The sequence below is a fragment of the Taudactylus pleione genome, unplaced genomic scaffold, assembly GCF_031769625.1.
Source record: "Taudactylus pleione unplaced genomic scaffold, aTauple2 ptg000556l, whole genome shotgun sequence".
Lineage (NCBI taxonomy): Eukaryota > Metazoa > Chordata > Amphibia > Anura > Myobatrachidae > Taudactylus > Taudactylus pleione.
This window is the reverse complement of record NW_028284958.1, coordinates 24017904-24036936: the sequence shown is the minus strand read 5'-3', so window position 1 is coordinate 24036936 and position 19033 is coordinate 24017904. Positions and strand designations below refer to the sequence as shown.

The 19033-nt window shown below is 44.4% G+C and overlaps 1 protein-coding gene across 1 annotated transcript in view; it reads right to left on the bottom strand.

Annotated features, from left to right (window-relative positions):
- MAP2K5 (mitogen-activated protein kinase kinase 5) overlaps window positions 1-16458 on the bottom strand; it is a 105871-nt gene extending 89413 nt beyond the window's left edge. Inside the window, exons 1-3 of the mRNA XM_088452775.1 lie at window positions 16099-16458; window positions 10887-10935; window positions 6778-6845 (exon numbers count right to left, since the gene is read on the bottom strand). Of these exons, the coding sequence (XP_088308901.1) occupies window positions 6778-6845; window positions 10887-10935; window positions 16099-16437 (456 nt within the window). The 5' untranslated portion in view covers window positions 16438-16458. The remainder of the gene's footprint in view (window positions 1-6777; window positions 6846-10886; window positions 10936-16098) is intronic.
- Window positions 16459-19033: the final 2575 nt, after the last annotated feature.

Genomic DNA, 19033 nt, shown 5'->3' with positions numbered 1-19033 from the left:
CCTGCCTGCATGACGTTAGCAGAGTTCTGGGTGGTGCTCCAGCACAACTCACTGCGCTCCTGAGTAATATTCTGTGACATCAGCAAAGTGTCAGGAGTCTGCCAGCAATCAGCACATTGGCGCTGACTTTCCGGCGCACACCATAAAGCTAATTGAAATAATGCCTAAAGCACTAGGACGTAAGTATAAGAGAAAGGAACGGACACAGTTTAAGCTGATGTCTAGTATATCAAACACTAGCTGTATATCATACTTTAATTATCACTATTTTAATTGATTTCCTCCCTACCCTTTGCTGGCAACACCCCTAATGCTGGACATGTTTTATGGAAGGGAGAAGTAAGTTACAGTATCAACTTTTCTTTTGAACCTCATACCAGGTGAATAGCACTTATAGAACACAACTACTACATTATGAAAAGCTCTAAAAACACCCTTTATGTTTTTACTCAACAGTCCCCCTTTTCACTGCCTATTACCTTACCATTGGTTTCCTCAAATCAAGTTGGAATATCATTGGACACCTGACCTGAAGTTTAGTGCATGGATGGATCCCTAAATTGGGCGGCAGTTAGATGACTGTAAGTACCAAGTTTTAAATGGGGTGTATAACGCTCTTCACCCACAAATTATGATGCAGGCATATGATATTCATTAGTATGTCTACACAACTTACAATAGAGCAATGGGGCAGCACAGCTAGCATAGTGGTTAGCAGTACTGTCTCACAGCCCTGAGGTCTTGAGTTCAATTCCTGGAGTTTGTGTGTTCTCCCCAAGTTTCCCCCCACAATCCAAAAACATGATGGTAAGTTAATTGGTTTCTCACAAAAGTTAATCTTAAAGTGTGTGCGAGTGTCCATGTGATAAATATCTGTTAATCAATATCCTATTCAGCTCACCCAAATAGCCTAAAACCCTATGACATGGGTAAGTGTGCTGTGCACCACCTTCTTGCACAGCTACTGGACTACCTGACTCATGAATACAGAGAAGCACACCTCAACTAATGTGTGCCTCTCCTATGCACTGTACCACAACTAATGTGTGCCTCTCCTATGCACTGTACCACAACTAATGTGTGCCTCTCCTATGCACTGTACCACAACTAATGTGTGCCTCTCCTATGCACTGTACCACAACTAATGTGTGCCTCTCCTATGCACTGTACCACAACTAATGTGTGCCTCTCCTATGCACTGTACCACAACTAATGTGTGCCTCTCCTATGCGCTGTACCACAACTAATGTGTGCCTCTCCTATGCACTGTACCACAACTAATGTGTGCCTCTCCTATGCGCTGTACCTGACACTCACGCACACTGTACAGCAGATGAAGCTTGTTTATTATACATACATTTTTATCTCCCTTGTACTTTCACATATGTGTCTTGCACATCGCAAGCAGACTCAAGTTAGTTACAAACTACAAGAAACTGCAATCCCACTAGGATGAGAAGGAGGAGAGGCAGCTGACAGCCTGGAGGGGGTTAATTACCAATGAGCCGTAACTTTAAGTACTGCATAAAAAAAAAAGCTAAGAAATTGATAGTTCATTTATCCGGCACGATACCTAATGCACAAGTCATTAAGAGAGATTATTCCTAATGTGTTGCTCACATTAAAAAACATCAAGCGAGACCCCAACCTTCCAAGTCATAAGAGATCATTTGTATCTCCGGGACCTGACAAGTAGCTGGAAGACAATGGTTAGGGATGGATAGACAGGCTCACAGGTAAATGGCAGAGGAAGAAATAGGATGAAACAGCAGACAGACAACATAGGGTGCAAGTGTTATTACACATCGTCCAAGGAATACTCAGATACTCCAGTCATACAGCTGCTCAGAGTACTGCTCTCAGAATACGCAGGATTAGATCATCTGTTTCCATAGTTTTAGGTCGTCGGTTTAGAGGAAGTGTCACACTTGTTTACATACATAAACTGTTATATGATTGGTGTATATAAAAAAAAAGATTTCAATTCCACCACCCATGGGCAAGGCAAATAGTGCCAAAGACAAAAAGATTTCATATGTCGTCTTAAGCTCCAGCCCAGAGTTTATACATCAAGGTACATTATTATATCAACGCCCTGATTTGTAAATGCCTTCCCCAAAAACTGTGACTATATCCGTTTTCTGTTACTTTTCATGTGATTTTGTCAGTGAATGCACACTTGTAAATCCTGGAGTTCTGTAATTGCAAGAGAAAGTTATACATTAAACATACAGGTTATATATACATTGGTTGTGAGTCCTTATATAGCAGCGCCCGGTCTGTGCATGGAAATAGGCTTCTCCACCAAGGTGCAGCATGGAGACAGAAAAGTGGTTCTATTACAGAGTGTAAATAATATCCCTTTTCCACCTAAATTCCGGGTCTGACCCGGAGTTGGAACAAAGTTCCTATCCGGATCAGACCCGGAATTTTGCCGGCGCCGACTCGGGATATTCCCGAGTCAGCGCCGCTCACACCGCAGTCGGGTCTGCATAGACCCGGCTTTTGCGGAGTGAAAGTGGTCGCTTGGAGATGACGTCATCTCCAAGCGCCACTGAAGCCGGACCAATCGGCCGGCTAGCAGCGCACTCCAGGTCATCGTGACCCGGAGTGCGCTGTTCTCACAGCAGGGTTTCACGGGCTACGCCCGTGTTAAACCCTGCTAGTTACCTGGGTTGGATTGCCGGGTGACTCGACCCGGCGATCCAACTCTCTGCCCTTTTACACCAGGGAGCTGCCCGGGTTAACCCTTCAAAAACCCGGGTTTTAGCTCCGGTGTAAAAGGGGTATAACTGTGCAATCCCCAGCACAGCAAGAACACAATGCAACCTGACCCCTCTCTAACATTGTGTGCCAAATGTAATACGGTGAGAGTTTAGAATATTGTGAGTTTTCTCATACTTTTTAAACTCGGCCAATTTAATAAGAGTCTGAGAACAAAGCAAGAGAGCAAACTCGCATGTTTTTCAGACTCTAAACACTCTCACGATTTATCCAGATGTTTTCCATTTTGAAGATAAAACTCGTCCAATGTGAGAGATTACTGCTAAACTCTCACCCTATTACATTTGTCCTTTTACCTTGTTCCAATCATCTCATTGGCTAAAGGAAAACTTTGTCCTGCAACGCTCCAGCAAAGACTAGGTGCACCCAATCAGCACTTACACAGGTTTAGAGGAGGAACAGGACAAGTGGAGGTTTTTCTTACTTGTGTCTTAACTATTTGTAAGACTATTGTTGTCAATTGTATTTTGAACCTCTTTATATTAAAACTAAGATCTACAAAAGCCAGCTACTTTGAGTTTGCACATCACCAGACTTACTGTTATACAATATATACATTGATCATGATTCTTCCTTTAAGATGCTTACACTTGAACCCAGGCATAGACTGTTAATTTCACATATTGTAACATATTAGCTTGTTTAACGGTGACAAGTCATCCCTCACCAAGCTCATACCAACCAAACCGTAATCAATATTCATTAGGATATGCTTTTTAGATGGTCTGATTCTCATCTCCCCTACATCTCTGCTTACAGAGGTCAACAAAGTCAAATGCTTTTTGACACTGATTATGTCAGGAGCAGTGGCCAGCTCTTGTTTCTACATCGGTTGTCAATCACCGTCAAGTAATTCCATTATTGCCCAATACAATGTTAATGCTTTTTAGATCCCAGATATAATTGTTTTAAAAAATAAAACTTGAATGTGACAGGGAAGCCAAAGCTTATCAGTCACAGCATGGCACAACTGACTGACTCTTTTTAAGTCATATACGGTACTCCGCAACCAAGTTGGAATATATTTCTAATTAATGCATAACTATATGTGACCATCAAACTACCTTTTATATTACTTAACGTCCTACAGATCACCCAGCATGCTTCCTGCACAACCACTACAAAATGCTTCCTGGGGGTATTATTTATATTCCCCAAATTCCGCATGTGTGTGCACAGATCATCAGCACAATGTGTGACGCATTCTCTTGCAAATTCAATGAAGTCAGCTGCATATAGCGCATAGACTTTCTGGGAGTAACATAAATAATGTCTTTCAGTGCAGAGCATCAAAGGTGTTTACAAATATGTAATATGATGGGTCTTTGATACAGATGTGTCCATATACATCTTACCTTGGTGCGCAACAATTCACGTTAAACATTACGCGTGAGCGCTGTGCGACTCGGAATTGCCAAACGTCTTTTCGTGCAACTTGTTACCTTGAAATGCGCCTTATTCGCATGGTTAATCGAATGGGACGCACAGGCAGCTTCTGCTGATTAAAATGATATGCAACATGCCTATATTCTGTGACCCTGTAATGTAGCATTTTGCATGCAGATACACCCGCAGTCGCACACAGAATATAGACATGCCGCATATTACTTTATCAGTAGGAGCCGCTTGTGCATCTTATTCACATCGTTTTGCGAATAAGATGCATTTGAAGGTAAAAAGTTGCAAGAAAAGACGCTCGGCACAACCAAATCACGCCACGGCATGGCGCGACTAGAAGGGCTGTTTAATGTAAGATGTATGTCGATACATCTGTAGCTTTTAATAGTTATGAACTTGGCAGATAGCACACAGGCCATGACAGTGATACAGTCAATCATAATGACTAATGTGGCTAAACCTATAAATGAAAACTAAATGGTGCAGAACTACCAGAATCAGGAATGTCTAGGAAACATAATAAGAGGTGGCAGAAATTTCCTCTATGCACTGTACATACATATATATATATATATATATATATATATATATATACACACCAAGCTCCTTCTACAGAGTGCTCCACATTGCTTCACTGAAACTGTGTGACAGAATGATGCACAGGAAAATATGTGGTGTCACCCATGGCAACCAGTGAGAAGCCTGCTTTAATTCCTGCACAATATAAATGATAGTAAGAATCTGATTGGTTGCTATGGACAACAGTGCAGTTTTCCTGTGCGCCAGATTTCAGAAGTGTCCTCTAAGCTGTTGTAGTACTTCCAATAAGGTCTGAGACAATATGGCATGTCCTGTTAGGGCTCATCAGCACAAACCGCCGCAGGCTTTAGGGCATTCACACAGTAATGTACATTAAAGTCACATAAGAGTATGCAGTATTCCCAAAGACTTTGACTTCACCATAAGATTTATGGAGCATACACACGGTCAGATTTCCATGGTCGATTTGAATATCGATATGTCGTTATCGTTCAAATCGACCAATTATTGGCCCCTTCAAACGACGGTCAATATCGATAATCGCCCGTGCATGCAGGCCAACCTGGTCGATACTGTCGAAGCCGGATAACTGGCTGAGACAGAATCTGTTAAAATTAAAATCTGCACAACACCATTTTGCGAATGGCAAAAAGACGCCATTTTGCGAATGGCCGCCCAGCGCCATTTTAGCGAATCTCACACAATATCAGTACATACTGCGATGTTATTATTTAGCGTTGTGCGATTCCCACACAATAGAACAATGTTAAAAGTCCTCATTATATAAATATACATTTACTAAAATATATAATATGAACAATCCTGCAAAACATGTACCACGGAGTACTCCACGAACACGTAGACGCACAACGCTAACTAGCGTCTTTTCTTAATATCCCTACATTTACACATTGCACACTTACATAGGAAGGTTCCCTAGTATTAAGGTTAATATCCAAGGTTTTATTCATTATTAATTATGTAATAAAGCGACTGTATTTAAGATCCCAGGTTTAGTACATGATAAGCAGACCGTGTTTGGTGCCATTCTGAACCACTGTTTATTTGCAGATTTCCGGTTCCATCGGCGAGGAAATCGCAACATGCGTCTGCAAATTATGGATCATAGAGAGTTAGGCATTTTAATGAACTCTGTAATGTAGCCAGTTTAGACTTGTTCTTCGGCGGGAAAACGGACACAAAGAACTGTTGGAGGTTGAACTATTACAATACAAACTGACCTATGAACTGTATCGTAACAGAAGAACCAGGAAGAAGAACCAATGGGATTATGCCAACTTGTTCTATTGTATTGCCTATCTCTGCAAGGGTTTATATGCAAGCACTCTGGATCTGTTAGTTAGTCATCTCTCTTTGCTGTTGACGGAGGTTTCATAGTTGATGCTGGGAATCTGGATTCAGAGCGCATGCGTATGTATTCGACTGTACCTTGTGATTGTATAATTTGTTTGCGCTAATTGTATTTAGATCACAGCGTGTAACTGTCTGCTTTTTGGTGAATAATATCTTTTTGTGCTTTGGAACCACAATCCAAGTCTGAAAAAGCAAATATTTTTTGTGCGACTTATAACGATAAATAGCGACATTTAGGGTGTATAGATCATTAGGTATTCATAATATCGACCAGGTCAGTCTGTTTACTATAGGGACCCGCGATCGTTAAGCGCGGGTCGTTATAGATGATGGGTGGTTGAATCATGTGTTGGATGTTCGATATCGAACATCCAGCACATGCAGGACGATCAGATAACGATCGTTATTGTTATATGATCGTCTCCAAGTCTGACCGCGTGTACCCTCTATAAGTGTGAATTCTGTTATAAGTAATGGTACCGCACAGAGCCATCAATGTGGGAATGAGCTCTGAAAGTCTAAAGATTTTGTAGGTAATATTTCAACTTCTGACCAAAATGACTCATCATCTTCTTACTTCTACTTCCATTCCTGCCGATACGTATAAATATTCCTTACATATAAATATTCCTTACATTCTTATTAGTAATCTATCAGAAAAAAGCAGATTTTCATACTTACATAAGACAGCATAGCCTTCATCTCCTCATCGCTCCGAACAGTGATCCGGTCACCATCCTCATCTTCATCTACAAAGAAAAAATAGACCTGTCACAGACCATATGGATAATATATTTGTGAGGCACATCTGTAAAAACCTGATTGGACACAAATGGCGTAACCTGGCTTTCACCAAAAGACTACCTATTATGACAGCACTGTGCTTTTAAAACGATTGGTTCCACTGTAGCTATATTTTCCTTAGGGAAGGTTCCAGTCCCTAATGATTAGCCCTGACTACAGTTCTCTGCATGGGTTCTATGCTGTAGAAGATGGAAAACAAATGCAAATCTTTAAAAAAATAAATACATTAAAAGTGCACTTAGCATCTGACCCACTATATTCCAGCAGTGCCGGGTGTTAGACGTGTGCCCAATAAATTCACATATTTGCATTTTTATCATTTAATGATTATCGCTCTAGTCTAATGGGTTAGTGTTTTCTAACCAGTGAGCGGGTAAGCATGTATGAGTCAGTGATAGAATGAATGTGCACATTTGTGATGATTGATAAAAGTCTTAAAAGTAAAAAGTAAGTTCAAATATCCAGTTGCATCATTAGAAGATATGTATACCTATTTCCTTACATCAAGATGGCCATGAAAAGTTGTATTACATGACAGGTTTGCTGGTCATCGTGTCACACTATGAACAAGCATGGGGATAAAATGCTCTACAAACTACATAGAAATGAAGAGTATAATATGTCCTAACCCCAAACACTTGAATAAAACTTGCCCATTCATCTTTGACAATATTTTCAAGAAAACTAGAATATTCTAGATTATATAAAGGAAACTTACAACGCTCCCTTTATTATAAATAGAAACAAGGATTGCAAACTCCGCCTATTGTAATACATGCTAAGTGGACCTATCATGTAGGTTTGTAGAATCTAATGTAGAGAACACAATAACAACCCCCCTCCATTTATTCAGATTTACATAATTAGCCAAAAAAATATATTTTATTATTTTTGGATTTAAGTTTCTAACATCTACAGTCCAGCCCGTGTACAAGCCTAATTGTCAGTTCCTGCTAATATAAGCTAAAACACTGCTATCCCTCTTATTCAGACACACCCTGCAATAACACATTTGCCGATGTTTATACTGACTATAGGGATGACTCAAAGGTGGGCGCTATTTCCATTATTTTTGCATTTGGAAATGGTTGGTATGTGCAAATATGGGGCATCAATGCCACTCACAGTGCCCCAAAAGCCGCAGCATGTTTACACTCTGTTGGCGTTTGGGGGGCAGCGACAGGCAGTGTTCCTGAAAACTCGACAGGCAGTGTTCCGATGTTCACGCAGTTGATCTGATGCTGCAACTACAGACACAGCGGATCAGAGAAGCCGGCAGTGGGCGTCGTTTTACTTAAAGCGCCTGCGGTGAATTTAGAATAATTTTGCACAACTGAGTACAAAGGCGCAGCGGCTGTGCTATAGCATACAACTCTAACTAAGGGCCTGATTCAGAGCCGGACGCAATTAGCGCTCGCTCGTCCAGAAAATAGGGGTGGCTATTCAAATGAACCGTTCGCTCTTTGCGGTCTGTTCACGCCTCTAGGTCTGAACGAGCGAACAAAACTTGCGGTCGTTTTTTGGAAAAATACGCCCCCTGGCCGCTCGCATCCTACGTCATGTCCGCTATTTATTAGATTAATTGAGTACATCGACCAGCGTATGAACTGCTCGCTATTCTTGTGGTTGGTTTTTGCTGCCACAATCTTGCGAGAAGTTCTGGCTATAAAATAACCCAGTGACGTGGTCAATGACGCCGCAGTTTTAATTATGCACACCCATAAAACGCCCGTTTTGACCTTTAAGCACGCCTGCGTTCTGATCTCCACTCCCCGTTTTCAAGCACCTTCCCCTGTTACCACCCACATACGCCTCATTCTGTCACTCAAATTATCAGGCATTCGCTATTTTGCGAGCACATGAATTTCGACCGCACTGACTGGTTCGCGCATGCGTATAACGATCCGTACGCATGCGCAGTTGGGCAAACATCGCTCGGAGCGAACGAGAGGCCGCTTACGAGCGTCTCTGAATCAGGCCCTAAGTCCCTATGTGTGGACTACAGATCATGGGACTTCCATATTCCACAGCTGGATCTATTGGTTATAACTGTGCAATAAGCAACATTCTGTATCAGCAATATAGAATGTCCTACCGCTGCTATTTACCATGCTGGGGCTCCTCTGGGGGCTCTGACAAAAACCTCCCTGCACTGTGGTGAGGTTTTCCCATTCACCTGCTGCCTAATGCTGCCAGAGGATTTTTAAAGTGAAATACACAAGCGCAGTTTTCAACCACACATGCATCATTGTTTAACCCAGCTGGGATTCAGCGAAACCTCACCAGCTTCAGAGACACTCAGGAACCAGTCTTGAAAGCTTAAATAGTTCCTGGAGTGTGATCAGGCCCACTAAAAGTGTCATAGGAGCACAGCAGTACCTGGTGTACTCACACTCTGTTCAACATCAAAAAAGTCTAGTTGTGTGGAACAAACTTGTTCAATCAGCACCAACTACACTACAGTCATATAAGGATTTTTTTTTTTTAAATAGTATTCTGAGAACCACCTTGTCTGTAAAAGAGTTTGTTTTGGGGCCCTTCCCTCACACACACACAGCCGGGGCTGCTGCTGATTTCTTGGCAGCGCTGGGGTGTATGATAGGGTATATAGAGAGATGGAATTTGGGCACAATATCACTTTAATAGGGAAATATGTCTAACACATACAAATATGTCGCTGACATAGCTATCAGCAACGAAAAACACAGTGTCCTAATGGCCAGACAGATTTAGTGAGAAAACGCAATTGACGTTACACTTTGTGCTCATACATTTCAATACAAATAGCTTCACAATCAGTTTGTCTTTATAGTTTCACCTTCATCAACAAATTTCTAGGGGCTGTCAAGGAGGTCAACCAATAAAAACAAGGCATGGTGCAACAAACTCATGCAATAAAAACTCCAATGAAAATACAAACAACCTCTCTATTAGATTTGTAATGTATTCAGTCCCTACAAAGAAGAAATTGATCATATGCTTTTTATATAATAATATAAATTTTATATACATTTTTTAAAACTGAATATACATGTGTGCTAAAACATCTATGGGACTAACTTGTTGATCTTTGCTTTTTCTATTGGTTGATATATTGATGTCCGTATTTCTTCATCGAGTTCTAGAATTTAAAGCCGAACTGTATATTTCAAACTAATAAAGGTCAGATTGCTATTCTCCTTAAAAAATGTACTTCATTAAAATAAATAAATATTAAACTTGAACTTATAATAAAACCCCAGTGAAAAGTATATGTAAAACTGTTAGGAGTTTATCAAAATTAAATGAAATCAAGTTTAAAAATGGGGCTTTAAACATGGCAGCGTGTTTCCCCTTCGGACAAAAGACTTCCTCTACGTAAGTCCTTTGAAGGCTGTGAGCATAGGACAAAATATTGGATCAAGGTAAAAATAAAGTTAAATGTCCTAAGTCAAAATGTATTCTAGACTTGGTCATTTAAAGAGTGCAGGTTAGACTGTTCATAAACAGGTAAGAAAAGAAGGTCTGGGTGACCCACAAAGACTATTAGGGAGAGTACTTTGTTAGTCATCCTTTTCTTAGCTATTGTAAGCTTACTCTGAGTAGCACCACCACTATCCCTGCATGAATTATATATCAGTAATAAATGGGTATATGTGGAGATATTGAATTAGAATCTGAAAGCTAACGATTAAAGTAGTGTTTCCACCTGTGCAGCGGTATCTTCTGCCCTTTACATTTCCTGTACTATGTTCATAGGCCCAGATCACCACAAATTCCAATTATCACAAATACATCAGATGTCGCTTCGGGAGTGCTGGGAAATCTGGATGGTTGATGACTATGATCTGCTAGTGTGAGTGATCACTGATGAATGGTGCTGATAGGGGACCACAGCATCCAGCCATTGAGACTAGGTTACAAATGTCTGCCTAGGTGCAATTTAGCAGATGCCACCGATCAAAAACTTAATTTACCCCTACAAAAAAAAAGTACATTTTGCTCACATTCAAATGCTGTAGTTGTTGCGTCTGGGAGCACCTGGCCAATCACATCCTAGAAGTAAAGTACAAGAATAATAACAGGTTAATATCACTCAAATTACTGGTTCAAAACAGTTTACATTACAAGTCTTTGGACGAAAAACCTTACGGTTATATTCAGGCAGTGCCAGATTAAGCTCTACAAGGGCCTGGAGCTGACATTTATGAAGGGCCTATTGTGGGCCTGCGCAGGGGGTGTTCCCGGCACGGCAGGGATCTGGCTACTGTTGTTGGGGGTTTGGTCTACACAGAGGGTGTGGTCTGTGCAGTGAGGTGTGGCTAGCACCATTGAGGCCATAGCTATGCCTACCATCTACCACCTCAATCTCATTTTTAAATAAAGTAATTTACATAATTTTATATAAAAGATATATTATTAACATTAATGGTTAGTCACAATACTAACACATTCATTCATTCTATCTATACAGTGATCGATCCTCCACAAAAATGACAGTATGTGAGTCCCAGGGACCCATAATGTATACAATTTGAGGCCATACCTCACGGTCCCATTATAATTAAAAACAGTTTGAGAGAAATAACGAAACAGTGTAACCAACATTTCTGTAGGGCACAAAGCTTAAGCTTTATTTAATTAGTACACAAACTTTATACAAACATTCTGGAGCTATAACCCTAAATATTTGCAGTGTACTGTATCTTAGGACACAAGGGGAGTAGAATATTATATACACAGACTGCCTGCATCATAGTTGGAGGGCATAGGACAGTTAGGGGGAGATTAAATGGCCCTGACTGGGAGTTAAGACATACGAGCTTAAATTTCTGTCTATATAACCTTCTAAAGGCAAAACAGAAGCTCCAAATCTATATACATACAACGGTCCGGCCACCAAAACTCACTTTTCCCCATTCAACTCGCAACAGAGTGAAGATGCTAAAATAATCACCATCAGTTTTTTTAATAATAGTGCTGATGCATATTATGCCACATAGTAGTGCCCCCAATACACACTGTGCCACATCATAGAGCCCCCAGTACACATCATGGACCTGAATTAGAGCCACAGGCAATGCCAATGTTCACGTAGTGATGGGCGTTCCTGGGTGATGATTGGGAGGTGGCTATAAGGCATGCAAAAATGGTCTGTTAAGCAGGCATGTTATGGGAGGCCTGTCAATGAAAGCCAGTACATACAGAGACGCACAGGTGTAGACATAGGGAGGCCAGGTGCAGACATGGGACCTCATTCAGAGGCACTCGCAAGAAGCGAGCGCTCGTTCTGAATGAGGGCGGCCACTTCTATTTTTAAGTGCGGCGTCCTTGTCGCTAGCTAAACTCTGGGCTACCACCCACAGCTTTAGCGGCCGACCAGGTTGATGGTCGCGATGGTCAAGACCATCGCGACCATCGGAGCTTGCGACAAGACCCTATGGTTGGGTCTCAGCAGCCGCAAGCCCCAGGGAGCTTCCTGCTCTGATCGAGCAGGAAGCTCCCCACTGACATCACTGCTGATGTCAGTGCGGCCGCTCACAAAACGGCATGCGTTCCTTAAGGAACGCCTCCGTTTGTGGAACAACCCCCCCGCCCCGCCTACAAAACGGGCCGAGCTGTCGATCAACATCGACAGCCGGCCCTTTTGTAGTGAGCTCCGGAGCGAGAGAGTTTCGCTCTCGCTCCGGGGCTTGCGCACGCGCAGTGCAGCCTAAACATCGACCCGGTTGCGAGCGCTCAGCGCTTGTGACCGGGTATGAATGAGGACCATGGTCTGTTAAGCAGGAGTGCCGGGGGCCTGTCAATGAAAGCCAGTACATACAGAGACGCACAGGTGCAGACATAGGGAGGCCATAGCCAGCAGGAGACACTGTACCTGCCATAGAGCTGGCAAGTTTCGATGGTGCAACCGATAGTGGCGTATAAAAATGCAATAAATCGGTATAACAGTGTGTACGGACACTGAAAGTGGACGTCTCAGTCCTTGCACTTTTGGCCGCACTGATGTACACATGGGAAGATGTTTGTAGCTGCATTTGCATAAAGTCCCAGATGGGCAACTGTTAATAGACGCACATTATGCCACTTTGTAGTTCCCCCAATCACATTATGCCACTTTGTAGTGCCCCTGAACAGTTTGCCATATTGTAGAGCCCATGGAACACACTATACCACATCGTAGTGCTCCCTGACACATTATGCCACATTATAGTCCCGATACACATTATGCCACATTGTAGTGACGCCAATACACTTTATGCCCCATTATAGTGCCCCAATACACATTATGTCACATTATAGTACCCCCAATACACATTATGCCACTTTGTAGTGCCTGTGATACGCATTGCAACTTTATCAGGGTATTTGCTTTTTCAGTCCAAGTTAGAACCTCTAGCATGTGGAACACATCTCAGTCACTGACAGCTGTGTGTATTTGTGTGGGGAGGCAGGGGGGGTTATGGAGGATACAAATATGTGCCCCTGAGGGTACTACACTCCTTGTACTTACTTTGAGTGCCCAAGAACGTTTACCACTGGGGAGCAAGTGAGGAGCAAAAAAGGGGGACAAAGCAAGCGGCGGGGATTTGAGAGTCTTCCACCCCTACTGAATATGGCAGGGATAGGCAACTATTCGTCCAACAGGCTTACTCCTGCTCTGTGTCAGTGGGGCTTATTGGGAGTCACACTGCTAGCAGAGCACCATCATTTCTGGGAGTGCTTACAGTGCGATTACTGTTGGGGGCGGAGGAAGCTGGGGGATGCTGAAGCTGGGAGGAGACAGCCAAGGTTTGGGGTGACTGACACAGCCAGATCTTATTGGCTGCAGCGCTTCCTATAGGACCTGCTCATTTAGAAAAAAAAAGTCCGTACCTGCATATATAGCATATAATACATGCTATGGTGGAACTTTATTTACGAGTACTGCCTATCTGTTTGGTGTATTTTGGATCCTGAGTTTCAGGATATCCAGGAGGGCACCAGGACTTTATTATACAGTTCCTTTCAAAGGGAGAGCTGCACATCTGGACTGATGTGTACAATATATATATATATATATATATATATATATATATATACATACATACATACACACACATATACACATATATTACTCACAAATAAAATTTTGTGTAATGCTGTCACGTCTCCTCAATGCATAGGTCCAGACGGGTCCCAAGGCAAGGGAGACAGGATAGCTTTCGGAGGAGAGGACCGGCCGCCAGGGTAAGTATAGGAGCAGAGCTGTGATGGGATGGGGAGGGGGGCAGGGCAGAGCCGTGATGCGGGTAGGAGGACAGCCGAAAGAATGGGGGCAGCCAGAGAAGGGGCAGATCCAGGTGGAAACTGAGCTAGCTCGTCTGTTAAGCTAGATATATATATATATATATATATATATATACACACACATACATAAATGTGTCTGTCTCTCTATCTAAACACTGCTTTTGCAAACCACAATATTGTCAAATATAACTAAAAAAAAAATCAGTTCTGACGGTGCTTTACAGGAGGGCTACCTTAGTCTCAGTGATCATGAGCAGCAGCCAGCACAACATCAGCAGCACTGATAGAGTCACAACTCACCAGGCGAGCTAACCAGCCTTCACGGAGCCGATCTCCTGCAGCAGCTTGTGGGGTAGGACATATGTGACATCATCATTACGCGGCGCGTAGGATGCGCCGAAGCACCACTATTCAGTGCAGGCAGGGAGGAAAAGTAAAAGCCGGAAGTTGCGCAAGCTGCCATTTGTCTGGTGTTTTCTGAACTGGCTGCGGGTGGCCGGAGAGGGGATGAGAGCGGCCCGCCAGGGTTTCAATAGGCGGGGCTTCAGACGGCGCCCGCTGTCAGTGGGGTGGCAAGGAGAAAAAATCCTGTTTAAACAATTGTCGTGGGCCTATTTTGAATAGGGGGCCTGGAGCTGTAGCTCCACCCGCCCCATCGTTAATCCGGCCCTGTATTCAGGCAGGGAGTTGGTGAAGTCTTGTTAGACAAATGCTGCCAAAACTTTTATACAGCCAAGAGATCCTCAATTCTTAAAGGGGGACAACAGAACCACACTTGTAGTGTTTGGCAGCGATGACAGACATTGCAGTGTTTAGTCTAATGATAGGCAACCTAATACACTTTAGGGGCTGTATTAGGCCTTCTATCTTTCAAGAGGGCTGCACATTAGTCCTAATCTAAATAGAAAGTTAAATCAATACATGCAATCAATGAAAGAGACATTTATCAGTATTAAGATATCAGCAGGCCTTTTATACAGGCTTTACAAGTTTTAACAAACAAATATGACAACAAAGCAAGAAGAAGCTGGGGGCTGCAAATGAAATGAAGGCTTGGGGGGGTCGCCTGTTGCCCATCACTGATTTAGTCATTTTATGGGGATGTAGTTATGTTGCGGCAGCAGGTCTCAATTCAGACACTGGAATCAAGGGACTTAAAATAGGCATCAAAATACCGACGCCTATCTTAATCCCGACGCCAGAGCCGAGGAGGATGTGTGCCCGAATGAAGGACGCCCCTAGTGATAGACGTGTGGGGGGCGGGGCGGCTTAGGTAAGTTTTTTGGGGGTAATGGTTAGGCACCCCTACGGAGAAGAGGAATGGATACCGCACGGGGTTAGGTTTAGGCACGAAGGGGGGAAACTTAGGTTTAGGCACTAACGGGGAGTGTTAGGCTACAAGAAGGTAGGGTTGGGGGGAGGGTAAGTATACTTACCCGACCCGTCGGGATACCAATCATCGGAATGCTGCTGTCGATATTGTGACAGGAGGCATCCCGACATTACATACCCATTCCATTTTTGTTTTTTACCTTAGTCAGTGCCCCAAACAATATACTTTTATTTCTTTTGGTGTTACAGGTCATAAATTGGCAAACCAACACAGGGTGGAGTGCAGCTCATATTGGCAATGGGTGCTTTGCCCAACCAAGGTGTGGAAAAGTGATTGGTGGGGAGTCAGTCTTGTCATTGCTATTTAGCGTACACCTGACACAACCTCCTCACCACAGCACACAGGGCTGTTCTGGCTAACACTATAATAGACGGTGATCATCAATTATAAAACCAGGGTGATGCTAAAATAACTTAAACAACATGAATCTCTATGTCTTGCAACATGACGTCTGCAGAGTGAGGCAGCACACAGATGCGCATGACGTCACTGTTACGTAAGAGGGATACTGTGTGTGTCCTCTGTGCCTTTCTTACCAGGATGTCACGAAACAACAACTGCGTCGCCGGCTGCACGGTCCAATCCACGGCGCCACCATCGGGAATGCGTATTCGGATGACCAGGGCCTGGCTATCCATGTCCTGAGGGAGCTCGTAACCCAGTAGCAGCATCCCGGCCCGGGCCGGGTTACATCGTTCGGGGCTCAGGGGATAGAGAGTGACTGGAGGAACCAAAGAGTTCCGAGCCGGAAGATTGGGGAAGGAAAGGGCAACGGACATGTGGCCATATTGGAAAGTGGCAAATCGTAATTTGAATGTATGTGCGCCATATTGGTTTCTGTCAAATGGGATCAGGTTCGAGGTTGCATCCCCCATGTCGCTGCTAAAATAAAAGTAATGAAAATTCGGGAAGCAATCGGGAAGCCGACTGCATAAATACCGGCAGCCGGCTTCCCGACTGTCATATCCCGGCAAGGGTGAAATGCCGGGCGTCTAGATGTAGACACCCGCATTTCCCCGATGCCGGGAGACCGGCGCCCGGCATCCCGATCGTAGTGATGCCGAACGCCGCGAGCGGACAGCCGCGGGGGGGGTTAGGTTTAGAGCTCCGGGGGGGACTTAGGGTTAGGCACCCCCTCGGGAGGGTTAGGCTAGGGGGAGGGAGGGTTAGACACCCCCCCCCGGGGGATTTAGGTTTAGGCAGCGGGGAAGGGGAGGTAAGGGTTAGGCACTTAGAGGGGGGATTAGTGTTAGGCATTTGGGGGGGAAGTTAGGGTTAGGCTCCCCTAAGGAGGGTTAGTGGGGTTAAGTTAGTAGATACTCACCTATCCACGATCAGGATTTCCAGCGCTGTCGGGCTTCCGCTGCTCGGAACTCTGCTGATGTCGGGCTGCCGCTGACGGGAATGCAACCCCGACGGTATTTCATACCCATTCCTGAAAATTCATACCTTATAACAACAAATACATATTATAAACCAGTTACTATCACAAATGATCTTGTTTTTCAGTTGGTTGGTTGCTTAAAAAACATTACTAAATATTTTTTTTTTAACAATAAAATGTTTTGTAAAAAGTAACTGTATGTGTGCCCACTGTTATACTGTACAACAATGTAGTATTACATACTACAAAACACACCTTTTATTTATTAATTTATTAACTGATTATAAACATTTCTCTGTCTCTTAAGATGGGTACACACCTTATGACGGTGAGACACAGGGATGCAATGTAACGATAAATCAAGCGTGCCATACATACTGCACAAACCACCGTACAACTGTGAAGCGTTACATGCTGCATGTAATTGCACCGTGTCGTTCATTTAATCGTCCCATTCTATCTGCACCACAGCAGATGGGATGATTCAATGAACGACGGATTAAGCATACACACTACGATGTGTATGATACATTGTATCAATCCGCGTTGGGACGAAATTTGGGTTGGTGTATGACCATCTTAACTCTTTATAAACAGGCAGCATAACAACCTGTGCTTTGATGTCATGACGCTGATTCTGAGTTTGGCCCCTTTAACATCTGGCCGCAGAAGTCTGCTTACTAACATAATGGTAATGAGAGAATACAGATTTGTATAGTAAAATCTGTGCAGCTGCATGTAGAAGCCTATCCCGCCCACCAGTGGCGTAACTAGGGCGGGGTTCGTGCCCTGGGAGCCGTTGGACCGGCGGTGCGGGGGGGCGCCGCCGGCCACGGCACCGGCCCTCCCGCCCTAGTTAGCCAGTGTAGCGCCGACCGCAATGAGTGCGGTCAGCGCTACACATTTACACAGGACCGGCGCTAGGCTTCCAGCGCCGGTCCTGTGCAGCACGCCTGAGCCCGTTCCCTCCCCCTGAGCGCTTGCCCAATAGCGCCAGGAGGCAGGCTCAGGCTGTGCATAACACACGCATCGCAGCCAGCGCTGGCGGCGATGTGTGTTAAACAGCAGCCAATGAGAGTCAGATAGACTCTCATTGACTGCTGCAGCACCCACTGCAAGAGCCGGACTTCCGTCCGGCTCCTGCAGTGGGTAATGGGACTGACGTCATGACGTCTGTCCCATAATGCTGAGCGCGCCCGGGCGGGAGCGGCGTCGCGAGCAGGACCAGAGATTCAGGTATATTTTTATAGATATATATATATTTTTTTTTTTTTTAACCTATCTGCACAACGGGGGAGGGGGGTGGCTACTACTGGGGGGACCTCTACTGGGGGAGGGCTGGCTACTACTGGGGGGACCTCTACTGGGGGAGGGGTGGCTACTACTGGGGGGACCTCTACTGGGGGAGGGGTGGCTACTACTGGGACCTCTACTGGGGGAGGGGTGGCTACTACTGGGGGCACCTTTGGGAGGACCTACTCTACTGGGGACTACTACTTGGGGGGGAACTACCACTGGGGGCATTATAAAAGGGGCCTACTAGAGGCACTGCACTCGGGGGACCACTACTGGGGGCAATAATAGGAAGGGCCACTACAGGGGGCACTGGATAGGGGGGATCACTACAGGGTGCCTGCATAAGGGGACCACTACTGGGAAAACTGCATGGGGGGGACTACTGCTGGGGGCACTATATAAAGGGCACTGCATAGGGGGGGGGACTACTACTGGGGGCACCATATAAAGGGCACTGCATAAGGGGATACTGCTACTTGGCGCACTGCATTGTGGGGACTGCTACTGGGGGCACTGCATAAGGGGGAACACTACGTGGGGCACTGCATTTGGGGGGCCACTACTGGGGGTACTGAGTAAGGGGAACTAATTGGGGGCTGTATAAGGGGGACCACTACTGGGGATACTGTATAAGGGGCACTACTATGGGCCTGCATAAGAGGGACCACAACTGCATACTGGGGGTACTGTATAAGGGGTACTACAGGGGTTAAGGTGCATATGGATAGGAATGTTCAGCGTGAAAATAAAGGGGTGTGTCATGTTGACACGCCCAATTTTTAAGTGACCAC